Source organism: Rattus norvegicus, chromosome 6 (assembly GCF_036323735.1).
Source record: "Rattus norvegicus strain BN/NHsdMcwi chromosome 6, GRCr8, whole genome shotgun sequence".
NCBI lineage: Eukaryota > Metazoa > Chordata > Mammalia > Rodentia > Muridae > Rattus > Rattus norvegicus.
Window position 1 is genome coordinate 21,965,188 of NC_086024.1, and position 12,727 is coordinate 21,977,914.

General features: G+C 43.5%; 1 protein-coding gene and 1 long non-coding RNA gene across 4 annotated transcripts in view; one reads left to right on the plus strand and one right to left on the minus strand.

The window, feature by feature from the left end:
* Positions 1–11,928, plus strand: part of Eif2ak2 (eukaryotic translation initiation factor 2-alpha kinase 2) — a 35,969-nt gene extending 24,041 nt beyond the window's left edge. Inside the window, exons 12-16 of one of the 3 annotated variants that reach the window (XM_039112780.2) lie at positions 945–1,125; positions 6,013–6,147; positions 8,391–8,539; positions 9,553–9,609; positions 9,690–9,785. In XM_039112780.2, the coding sequence (XP_038968708.1) occupies positions 945–1,125; positions 6,013–6,147; positions 8,391–8,539; positions 9,553–9,568 (481 nt within the window). In that variant the 3' untranslated portion in view covers positions 9,569–9,609; positions 9,690–9,785. Of the gene's footprint in view, positions 1–944; positions 1,126–6,012; positions 6,148–8,390; positions 8,540–9,552; positions 9,610–9,689 lie in introns of all 3 variants that reach the window. The other 2 variants (XM_008764425.2, NM_019335.2) reach the window with 2 other exon arrangements.
* LOC120103477 (uncharacterized) lies at positions 1,187–6,017 on the minus strand. Its single transcript, XR_005505711.2, has 2 exons — positions 1,921–6,017; positions 1,187–1,792 (listed from the first exon to the last, which is right to left on the minus strand). It is a non-coding gene; the product is annotated as an uncharacterized LOC120103477 (long non-coding RNA).
* Positions 11,929–12,727: the final 799 nt, after the last annotated feature.

A 12,727-nucleotide genomic window follows, 5' to 3' on the forward strand; every position in this document is an offset into this window, starting at 1 on the left:
CACAGTGGTGGGGTGGTGAGTTGCCCAGGGCATGCCCTGATGGCCTCACTCGCTCTTGGTTTTGGCTCAGCCCCTTCTGTAGCACTGGAGATTCTAACGACCTGGCTTTTGCCTTTGAAAGCCATGCAGATTTCATGGGGACAGTCTTCTCACTGAAATCCGGATGTCACTGGAGACCTTACCTACCATTCACCATCTCTTCCAGTGTCCTGGTCCTCCTTGTGCCATTGAGAACTCTAGGACCTGCTGACCATCAGAAGGCAAAAGACTTCATTAGCTTTAAGCGAATTATTGGCAACACCATCATATTTTCTAGCATATGTGTATTCCGAAAATATAAATGCAATATGGAAGGCAACTTAGTTCGTGTGTTGAAACTGTGCTTAGTGAAAACAGCCCCCCAACCTTATACAGCAACCAATTTATTGGCGTGCCTGTTGGAGTTTCTAAGTGGGCTCTCATCTTAGGCCTGTTTTTTGTTTCTTTCTTTGTTTTCTTCTACCTCTTGTGAGACTCTGATGCCTAAGGTGATGAGGAAAATACCTAACTCACTTTGTAAGTGTTCTGTGCCCTGTGTAAAACAGATGTTCAGTTAACCGATGACAAATTAAGATGCTCCAAATTTACTTTATATAAAAGAGAAAAAAAAACCCCAAGATTTCTGCCATTAATACTACTCATATCTATTATCAAAAGTGATTAAAGATCTTCAGCATTAAGGAACACACAGGCTCCTACTTAATAGGTAAACAATTGAAGCCCTGGATATTTGGGAAATGATGACTTACATAAAGTGGTTTGTTTTATTTCAAGTTTCTTATGTTCAGATTTTTATTCTGAGACATGAGGCTTTGGGGTTTCATAAGGCATGGTAGAACTTTTTAAAAAATGAATTTATTTTATTTTCGTTGCTACTCTTAATGTACTGTGAACTTTGTATCCAGATACAAGACCCGGTGCCTCTTTATCCAAATGGAATTCTGTGATAAAGGAACTCTGCAGCAGTGGTTGGAAAAGAGAAATCGGAGTCAAGAGGACAAGGCTTTGGTTTTGGAGTTATTTGAACAAATAGTGACAGGAGTGGATTATATACACTCGAAAGGTTTAATTCATAGAGACCTTAAGGTAAGGGGGAAATTTTCTTTGTTGGTTGATAAACACAGTTTGCCAGCATCGACGATGTGTGTTCTTTAGTTTTCCATCTCTGATTGGCCGTTAGTCCTGATAAAACTACATCTCTCTAATCTGCTGGACTTCAAGTGGGTCTGGAGCTTACTTACCCAAATGCTGTCCCCTGAAACTGCTTGGCAGGTCTCTGTGGCCCATGAACTTATTGTGACAATGATCCTATTAGAAGTCTCGTTCCTCTCAGGCTACGTGTAGCTTGACGGTCACTGCCTCATTGAAAGCAATGACAGTTTTCATATTCTGAAAAATTGTTGTGGCTGCAAGGTCCAGCAGGCTGCCCCAACCCAGCCTCTGCTGTGGCTCTGCTCTGCTCTACTGTGGTTCAGCGGGAGCACCCAAGGGCAGGCACAGCTAAAGAGTCCACAGCTTCGGGTTGGGGATTTAGCTCAGCGGTAGAGCGCTTGCCTAGCGAGCGCAAGGCCCTGGGTTCGGTCCCCAGCCCCGGAAAAAAAAAAAAAAAGAAAAAGAAAAAAAAGAGTCCACAGCTTCGTGTTGGCTCGACTGGGGTAGTCTGCCCCATGATGAGGAAAACCATCCAAGCTTTCATAATGTGCATACATCATCCCTTAGTGTCTTTGCTTTAATGGTCTGGACCACTAGGTTCCTCGATTTCCTTTTCTTTTTTTTTTTTTTTTTTTTTTTTTTTTTGGTTCTTTTTTTCGGAGCTGGGGACCGAACCCAGGGCCTTGTGCTTCCTAGGCAAGCGCTCTACCACTGAGCTAAATCCCCAACCCCGATTTCCTTTTCATCAGCAAGAAAGGAGAGGCACCAAACAGCCCTGTGATTGCTTTCTTTATCGCAAACCTATTGTTTTAGTCAGGGTTTCTATTCCTGCACAAACATCATGACCAAGAAGCAAGTTGGGGAGGAAAGGGTTTATTCAGCTTACACTTCCACATTGCTGTTCATCACCAAAGGAAGTCAGGACTGGAACTCAGACAGGGCAGGAACCTGAAGGCAGGAGCTAATTCTGTGCTGCTTACTGTCTGCCTGTCTGTCTGTCTGTCTTCTCTTTCTTTTATTTTTAAATCCAATTGATAAGATATAATTGCCCACCTATACATACAAAGCCCAGTACACATCCATCCCTTAAGAACATTCATAATAACCTGTAAAGGTACAGTGTGGAATCATAGTGTCAGATTCCATTTTGTCCTGTGGCTACTCTGCCTTCTCTCTCTCTCTCCCTTCCTTCCTTCCTTCCTTCCTTCCTTCCTTCCTTCCTTCCTTCCTTCTTTCCTTCCTCCTTCCTTCCTTCCTCCCCTCCCTCCCCCCCCTCTCCCTTTCAGAACCCAGGACCACCAGCCCAGGGACGGCACCACCCACAATGGGCTGGGTCCTCCCCGCTTGATCGATAATTGACAAAATGCCTTACAGCTGGGTCTCATGGAGGCATTTCCTCAATTGAAGTGCCTTTCTCTGTGATAACCCCAGCTTATGTCAGGTTGACACACAAAACCAGCTGGTACACCTGCCACGCCAAGTCCCGCCTGATGGCTTTGCTCTGTGTCCTTCACAGGCCGAGCCTCTCATGCCCCCTTCTGTCCTGATTACTTAGCCTTTCCAAATCACCCTGCCTCAGCCCTTTTCTGCGCTAGGCAGAAGAGCCTCGTCTCCTTGTCTAGGTGGAACTTGGCTGTCTGTGTATTCTACCTGTCTCAAACATTCTGAACGGGGAATGCTTCAAAACAGTCTCTGGGAAAATGAGTACCCTTCTTTGTAGCTGCTTGCTGAACCTAGTTAAAATTAAGTGGACTTCGAAACATACGGGCTCTTCGAAACATACGGGTTCTTCGAAACATACGGGCTCTTCTGTTTGCCTTGCATTCGTGAGCATAATAATTTGATATCCGAGTCCACTCATTCCTAATATTTCTCTGTAGCAATGTCTGAAAGCGCTCTTGAAAGTTAGAACATTTTTAGGAATGTTATGCTCTAAAGGATAAATTAGAGCCAGGGTGGATGACACATGCTTGAAATCCCAACATTGAGAACCTGAGCCAGGAGGATGATGAGCTTGAGGCCAGCCTGGTCTGCACAGCTAGATCGCATCTCAAAACATTTTCATTTTCATTTTTGTCCACCGTCCCTTCACTTCCGTGTAAGTCATACATAGACTTGAACAAACAATTAGCTTCTTACACATAACTCACTCAAAACCTATCCCAACAGGCTGGATGCAAAACAGAGTCGAGAGCCCATCTGCCTATTCTCTAAAAGCAGATATGGAAGGAATTTGCAAAATATCTAAGAACGTGTCATCAAACCTTCCTTAGGATATGCTAATGTTTATTAACATGTGTTATTCATGTTAGCGTGTTCTGAAGTATTCAGCATGAGAAAGAGGATAAACCATAAAGCACTTACTCTACATACTATAATTATATATAGTGTATAATAAAATGTATACACTAAGTTACGACTTTTCACTTGCCAATAAGTGAGAAGTTTGGGTATCCTTCGGGCCCTCCTCAGAGTGCACAATGAGTTCTGGAATGTTCCTGACTCATCCGCTAGCTTCCCTGCATCTGCTCTGGCTGGGTCCTGTGTCAGGAAGCCATCTTTCCTTGTGGTCTTTTCTATTTACAGAGAAGGTCTTTCTCTGGGTGTAGTTCATCCTGATCTGAGGTCCTTTCATGGACATTTTTAAAGCTATAATGCTGCTTCCTCTCTTCTCAGAAAAGATTAGAAAGATACGTTTGTTTGCAGGTGTCTCCCAAAGGACAGTGTTTACCCAAAGGAGCCATTCTGACACGAGGCCTCCACTTCTCACCATGTTAGACTCTCAAGCGTTATCGGTGGGGGCATAGTGGTTTCTATAGAGAGGGCTTCCTCTGCTCTCTGTATCTTACCTTAGTACCAGAGGGATCAGCCCTGACCAGAATCTCAGACTTGTCTTCTGCTCCCTGGATGAAGGTGACACATCTTCCCTGTCCCTTAACCTCACACTATATTGGATTAAACAAGATCGAGCATCATTCATTGTGTTTTCTGTTCAATAAAAAGCAATCTGATATTACTCCTTATCTCACCCAGCTTAGCTGTTTACACAGACTCCTGTTTCTAAGAGTTAGGCTATAGCTGCTGTACTGAGGTAGCCAGAGCTACCCCATTCATCTGCTGTACTGAAGTAGCCAGAGCTACCCCATTCATCTGTGGGTATGGCAAAGCTCTGCTGCTGGGACTTCAGTTTAGCTTGGGAACATTGTCTCTCCATTTCTCCCACAAACAAATCTGCTTCTTCTGCTGACTTTAGGTTCAAAACGACTGACTGAACGTGAATCTTGTTGCTAATTCTTGCACAGGGCTCCTTAGAAGCTCCTTTTGACCTTTTCTGGGCTCATCTTATCCCTCGTTTCTTACCTTGGCCCTCTCATAGGGGTGTGTGTGTGTGTGTGTGTGTGTGTGTGTGTGTGTAGTCCAATATTGTGTTGAATGTCTAATTTTTGCAAGAATGGCAAAATATTAATATTTTGTCACCAACAATCTTCCTGTTTTCACTCAGTGCTGTTTAGTTATTTAGCACATGTGGCCACTCTTTTGTTGTATGTGCATGTATTTGTGTGTGTGTGTGTGTGTGTGTGTGTGTGTGTGTGTGTGTGTGTTTGTGTGTGTATGTGTGTTTGGGCTCAGTGGTTAAAGACTAGTGGTCTAAGTTCAATTTCTGGAACCCACATAGGTGGAAAGAAAAAAATCAATGTCACAAAATTGTCCTATGCATTTTAAATATGTTTAAAATGGCATCTTAGAGTGATTAGAGATGTAGTTCATTCGTTAGAGTGCTTGCCTAGGGTGCATGGAGCTCTGAATTCCATCCCCAGTTGTGCATAAACCAGACATAGTGGCTCATCCTCTAACTCCCAGGACTCAGAATGCGAAGGTGACAGGATCAGAAGTTCCAGGTCATCCTTGGCCCCCTACTGAGTTCAAAACTAGCATAGGATATGTGAAACCTTCTAAGAAAAAAACCAGCAGTCTCCTCAACCCAAACAACAGCAGCAACGAAAACAAAATGACCAAAGGAAATGCATAGAAAAGGTGTTTCGTGATCATTATCAGCATCTATTTAACAAGATGGAGGGGGCATACTTCCTAAAAGCTGTCAGAATTGGAGAGAAAGTCTGCATGGGCTATCCTGCAGTATCGCTGGGAACTGAGGAGAGTTTTCCCATCAGATCCTGAGTCATTTCTGCAGAATTCCCTCAGGTGGCGGCCCAGCCCTGTTCTGGGATGGGGAGCCCTACCTCCCAGTCCTTGCACCTCTCACTGGGCTGGATATATGAAAGCAATGGTTCATATTCACGCCCACCCTCCAGTCCTGGGTCCCTCTCCTGGGACCTTGCAAACTGAATTTTCCACTTGACAGCTGATCTGATATGCTTTGCTACTGTTTGGGTGTCTTTTCTTCCTTCCTCCCTTGGCAGTTTTAAAGACCCGAGGTTTTAATTTCCCTGATTTGGGAGGCCTGTGGAAGGATAAATGCAATCTTTATAAGTCCGCATAAAAGATAGCTGGGGCCGGTGGTATTGGTAGTGCACACCTTTAATCCCAGCACTCAGGAGACAGAGGCAGGCAGAGCTCTGAGTTCTAGGCCAGTGTGGTCTACACAGTGAGTTCCAGGACAGCTGAGGCAAAGAAACCCTGTCTCATCCCCAAATGTAGTTGGGATCTGTGGTAATAGTTGATCCAGGGGTTGGGATTTAGCTCAGTGGTAGAGCACTTGCCTAGCATGCACAAGGCCCTGGGTTTGGTCCCCAGCTCCGAAAAAAAGAAAAAAAAAATAGTTGATCCAGTTGGCATATACTAATTAATTTTTTTCTATAGCCAGGTAATATATTTTTAGTGGATGAAAAACACATTAAGATCGGAGACTTTGGCCTTGCAACAGCCCTGGAAAATGATGGAAATCCTCGAACAAAGTATACAGGAACTCCTCAATACATGAGTCCAGAACAAAAGGTAAAGAAAGCCCTTTCCTTTCTATTAAATTCCTCTTTCACCTCTCTGTCTCTGTCTCTGTCTCTGTCTCTGTGTCTCTGTCTCTCTCTTCTGTATGCACGAGTTTATGTAGGTGTGTGTACATGTGTGTGATGTGTGCATGTCTGTGCATGAGTATATGGAGGCCAGAGGATGTCAGGAATCTTGTCTGATTGCTCTCCACCACACACACACACACAGACACACACACACAGAGACACACACACACACAGACACACACACACAGACACACACACACAGACACACACACATACACAGACACACACACACAGACACACACACACAGACACACACACAGACACACAGACACACACACATAGACACACACACACAGACACACACACAGACACACATACACAGACACACACACAGACACACACACAGACACACACACACAGACACACACACACAGACACACAGACACACACACACACACACACACACACACACACACACACACACGGGGCGGGGGGGAGGGGAGGGTGTGGATATCTTATTTTCCAGGACAATTTGTGGAAGATGCTGTCTTTTCGATGTCTGCATTTCGCATCTTTGTCAAAATGGGGGAGGCACGTGGGTTTAATTGTGGGTCTCTTATCTATCCAGTTGATCCACATGCTTCTTCTGTGTCCCTTTCACACTTCATTACTAAGTCTCTAATATAAGTTAAAATCAAATATAGTGAGACCTCAAGTCATGTGTTTTCTATTTAGGATTTTTTTGGCTCTCCATGGGTCTTTTATTCTTCCCTATGAATTTTAAGATTTTTTTTTTCTTCCTGTTAAGTATGTCATTGGATTTTTGATGGGGTTTATAGTGAACTTGTAGGTCACCTTTAGCACTATAATACTTTTCAATATTTTAATTCTGCTCATTCACCAGCATAGGAAGTCTAGGTCTCTCCGTGCAGCCCTGGCTGCTCTGGAATTCACTCTGTAGACCAGGCTGGCTCTAAGTCAGAGATCCACCTGCCTCTGCCTTCCAAGTGCTGGGATCAAAGGTGTGCACCACCAGGCACAGTATAATTTTTTGGAAGCTATTGTCAATAAGATGAATTGATTCTTTTAGCATATTCATCAATGAAACAGAAAAAAAACCTACTCATTTAAAAAGTTATTTCCTGTGTATGAACTTGCCTGTTTGAATGTATTTGTACCCACAGTTGCCAGGAGAGAGTGTCAGATCCCCTGGAACTGGAGTCAGATAGGCAAACCACCGTACAGATGCTGGGATTGAATTCAGGTTCTCTGCAAAAGTCGAGACCTGGGTGATCTCTCCAGTCCTAAACCAGGATTCTTAGATGTTGACTTTGTAGTCAGTTAGGAGTTTTTGTTAGAAAGTTTAGAGTCGGGGCTGGGGATTTAGCTCAGTGGTAGAGCGCTTGCCTAGGAAGCGCAAGGCCCTGGGTTCGGTCCCCAGCTCCGAAAAAAAGAACCACAAAAAAAAAAAAAAAAAAAAAAAGAAAGTTTAGAGTCTCTTATGTACAGGATTGTATTGTTTACAAATGAGGATTTGGCCTCTTTTCCTGTCTGAATTTCTTTTCTATCTTCTCTTGTCTGGTTACGAGTTCAAGAAGTAGATTGAATGTGGGTGGAGAAAGTCCATCCCGTTGTCTTACTCTTAGTGCTGGTGGAAATGTTCTTGGTTTTGCTCTTTAGTAAGTAATTAGCTGTAGGTTTGTTTTATAGCCTCTATTGTGTTCCTTCTATTTCTATGTGATGGTTAATCTTGGTGCTCAACTTCATGAGATCTAGAATAAATAGGCATTTTTTTTTGTTTTTTCCCCAATAATTTATTTATGTTGATTCACTTTAGATCTCGATCATAGCCTACACCTCTCCCAAGTCCAGCTCTTCCAAATCCCTTCTCCCATTATCCCCTGTCCTTCTCCCCAGAAAAGGGGAAGCTTCCCTTGGGCACCACCCACCCTGAGACATCTAGTCCCAGAAGGACTAGGCCTATCCTCTCCCTCTGAGGCCCAGCAGTTCATGTAAGGGAAGGGGAGCCAGTGCAAGGCTAAGGAGTCAGAGACAGCCGGCGCTCCAATCGATAGGGTACCCCCATGAAGACCAAGGTCACATCTGCTACAAATGTTCAAAAGCCATTTTAATGTAATATACCACTTATAGCTATTTTTTTTCCTCAAAAGGCATGGAGGCTTATATTAAATGAGTAACAAAGACACATGTATTTTTGGCTTTCAGTCATCGTTAGTGGAATATGGAAAGGAAGTGGACATCTTTGCTTTGGGCCTTATTCTAGCTGAACTTCTTCACATATGCAAAACTGATTCAGAGAAAATAGAGGTAAATATCCCAACAATGAATGAAGGAAGTGAAAGCATTGACAACCCGTAAGTGCTACGGTTATTGCCGTTTGGTGAGGGGGTGTATGACCACATTAGCTTCTCTTTCAAGTGTTGCCAGCCATTTTGCTCTAGATTGAAAAGTTTGGCTTTCTTTAGAGTATGTGCATAGCCCATAGGATTCCCATTCAAGTTTGCCAACCCAAATCTCACTGATTAGGGGGGAGTTTCTGCTCTAAGTGCTACCTGGATATAAAAAGGAGCAAGCCAGTTTCTCAAGTGATTCATCTTGTAAGAGGAAAGAAAGATAACATCAGAGAATGGCTATTTTTAGAAGACAGAAAAATCTTTCCAGAAGTCTGAATTTAGGTTTCATGGAAACATGTAGGCTGGGTACTGAAGGGTCAGGTTGTTTGTTTGTTTTGTTTTGTTTGTTTTTTGGAGGGGTTATTTAAAGGCATATGCATACATACACACAAAACATGTGTTTGCATGCTCTGGTATGCTCATAGCAGTCAGAAGACCTCTAACCAGAGTTAATCCACTCTAACAACCTGAAATAAAAAGCATGCTACCCCGCACGGAGATCAGAATGAGCAGTGTGTGTTGGGACTAACGGGCGGTGTAGTCTTATCTGAAGCTGGTGATTTCCCCAGGTGGGGCTGGAAAGAGTTTGGACTCTGTCGTGTAGATGGTGGGGAATCCCTGGAGACAGCAGGCGATTGGACATCCTAGTTGGAAACTCAGGAAAAAAAAAAAAAAGGCTTGCCTGGAGTCAAGAGCCTTATCTTCCCTAAAGTAGAGGTGATGGAAGGATGTACTGCCTAGCGTTCCGAGACAGAGGGACTGAGGGATGAGTTTCGTGCACTTCAAAGCACTGACTGTTGAGGATGCTCCTAGACTGGGGTAGGCTTGGGGAGGGGCATTTTGTCTGCTTCTTAGACTAAGGAAACCACCCTAAATTTTAGAAATCTAGTGTGACTCCAGCTATTCCTGTGTTTATAGTTTTTCTTCCTATGCAAACGACTGCTTAGTAAATACATTTATTCGTTGTATTCCAGTTTTTCCAACTTCTAAGAAATGGCGTCTTCTCCGATGATATTTTCGACAACAAGGAAGTGAGTACTTGAAAGCAGCCAGTTTAATTTTTTCCCACTCTTTTCTTTCCTGATAACTGACTCTTAACTCTAATTAACAGAAAAGTCTTCTACAGAAATTACTCTCAAGTAAACCCAGGGAACGACCCAATACGTCTGAAATCCTGAAGACTTTGGCTGAGTGGAAGAACATCTCGGAGAAAAAGAAAAGAAACACGTGTTAGGGCTTTTAACTGCAGTCTGAAGTGGAATGTCAGAGAACAATGAACTTCTTCTCTTAACACTCTCCCAGACAGGTTTTGGTAAGGGTGACCCAAAGACATTGTATTTATCGGCTATGAACAAGTATGCCCGTTTCCTCAATTGTTAATTGTCGGACCTGTGGCTGGCTAGCCAAATATGGAAATGTTTGTTTCTTTCTCGTCTGCCCGAAGAGAAAGCCAAGCCGCGGTGGAGAAGGTCACTTAACCCCCAATGCTAACTGAAGGCCTAAGGCTTTTGACATACTAAAGAGCTGGCAGCCAGAGCTGGGAGAGAAGAACCTGCAGACAGGCAGGCAGAGACACAAAGACATGGACTAGAATGAAACAGGGAGGTAGAGAGATTGAGAGACAGAGCCACATGGAGAGACGAAATGGCAGAGTAGTAGGCTTAAGTTAGATGAGCTAACTGAGAGACTGCCCCAGAAAACAGGCCAACAGCCTTATACACAGATGTCTCAGTGTCTATCATTAAACTCCAAGCAGGATCAATGAAGGCCCTACAATAGGTTTTTTTTTCTTGTTACTTCAAAAACAATCTTACAAAGTTATTTTCTTGACAGTTTCATATGTGTATTGTATCCTGATCACACTCCAAACCTTCTGCTGTTCATGCCTTATCATGTAAACTATAACCTCTGAACGTGGGAGTCCAAATTGTCCATCTGTCCTTAAGTTGCTTCTCATAGGTAGTTTAGTCGTTGTGATGAGAAAAGTAATGAAATGGTACCAGAAATGGGGTTTTGTCGCAATAAACCTACTGTGCGGTTTCTTGGACTTTCAGGACTGGTTTGTGGGAAGAATGTGGAAAAGTTTGAAGCAGCAGGCTAGAGAAGTCCTCAGATGGTATACGTCAATCTTAATTCTGGTAGCTCAGAAGTCTTTGCCAAAAAGGAACCCATTGGGAATTGGACTAGATGCCAGGACATTTGTGTACAAGTCAAAAGACTGGTGAGGGAAATTTCAAGACATTCAGACTGTGGCATGGTGGTTATCTCCTTCTCATAGCTAGAATTATAGAGCAAATTAGGAAGGAGTGAGGGGTAAGAAGTGAGAGAACAAAGATCTGGGAATGAGTGCCTTCAAAGACGAGGTCGGTGCAAAGCTGTTAAAGCGATTAGTGCACTGAGGGAAGCCATGTACTTTCCATTGCTGCCATTATAGGAACAAGACTACAGCCACGGGCGGCTGCACAGCATGGAAAGTAAAAGCCCTTTAAAGGTCTTTCGTGTCAAAAGTTCCAGCAGGTGCCACAGCCACTCCAGTGGAGTCTGTGTGACAGGAAGCTCTTGTGCTTCGTTTCTATGCAGAACAGAGGCCTGTGCCTGGAATGGCTTGTCCTCCTGGAGGTCCTGGCAGTCTCCCTGCAAAAAGATGGTGACCAGGGTCTATGCTTTCAGTGGAATTGCCTTCTGTGTTCTAGCCTTGGTGATCTTAGCGATTTTAAGCCTGTCAACAATATCTGATTTTAGGAATATAGCAGGGTGGGCAGATGATCATGTATCTTTAGATGTCTCAGGCACTGAAATAAATAAATGTCTCACACCATCATGGTCCTGATGAACTCAATGGCTGCAATGAATTCAACTGCTGTATCCATTAGTTCCCAGAAAATAGGAGAGAAATTAATTGCAGTTACTAAGAACATGACTGTTCCAGAAAAATCTTTCCCCCCTTTTGGGAAAGTTTTGTTTAGCATGATTCAGAATAGTAATGATTCTTTTAAAAAGATCATAGACAACTTCCAACAAGTTGAACAAACTTAACAAGAGTTAACTATGGTTACAAAAGCTTCCTTACTATTCTGAGGGGCCATAAATATAATAGAGTTTAAACTTTATTAAAACAAAGGTAAATGATGAATACATACCTGGTGCCCACCAGTCTGGCAGTATAACTGCAGTTTTCTAAACTATTGTTTTCAGCTGAGAATTGTTTTCTAGACTGTATGTTCCGCTTTCCTCCTTGCAAGGGACATTTGGTGAGGTGATGAATAAGAGCTAGATGATTGCCAATTATGATGTATCTGTTCTAACTGTTTAAGTCTATGCCAAAAAGTAAAGCTTTTTACAACAACACACACCTCGAGTTTGTGTCTGTCTGTTGCGCCGAGTTCGTTCTCTACCTGAAATCCAAGCCTTGGTCCCTCTGCTGACACACTCCCCTGGGTGGTCTGCGGCAAGCAGGAATACATAGGGGAGAAGTTTTTCTGTTTCAGCTGTATAGGAGCTTGGAGAATGCTGTAGCCATAGCCCAAAGTTTACATTTCAAGATGGCGGCAGGACTTAGCATCATCTGTATGATGCTGGTTTTGCAGGAAAGCACAAGGGTCATGGGGTAGAGACGCTTGTCCCATAGTTCTATAACAAGCCTGTGAGGGCAATGTATAATAGGGTGGTCAGATTCCTTGAAGAAAGGCTCTGAGAGTCTATGTGAAGCTAAAAAAGTAAAACCCAAGTTTTAACTGCAACCCCAGGATGTGGGAGATGACAAGGACATAGAACATCTGTTGAAGAAGCTGTAGATACTGACTGGAGCCAGCCTAAGAGAAAGCCCATGCATGCTTCAGGCAGCCAGGCTGTAAGGAACTTTTTAGAGTGTGGGGCAGTGGACTGTGCCAGGAACGTTAGTAAGGTTGATTGGTTTGGAAGCCCTGGAACCCAGAGAGGATGGTAGGAGCTTCACCTGTTTCCAACCAGGCCGCTGGACAGGACCACACTCCATACATAGGTCACATAGATCAGAACAGAGTTCTCCATGCAAAGGAGGTATCTAGAGGCCCTGAGAGTTAGCCAGTAAGCTTCCCTTCCTGGACATTTCTGCAATTGCAATCTCTTGTCCATCTCGGGGACCTGGTATGTATCCATTTTCCACGATGA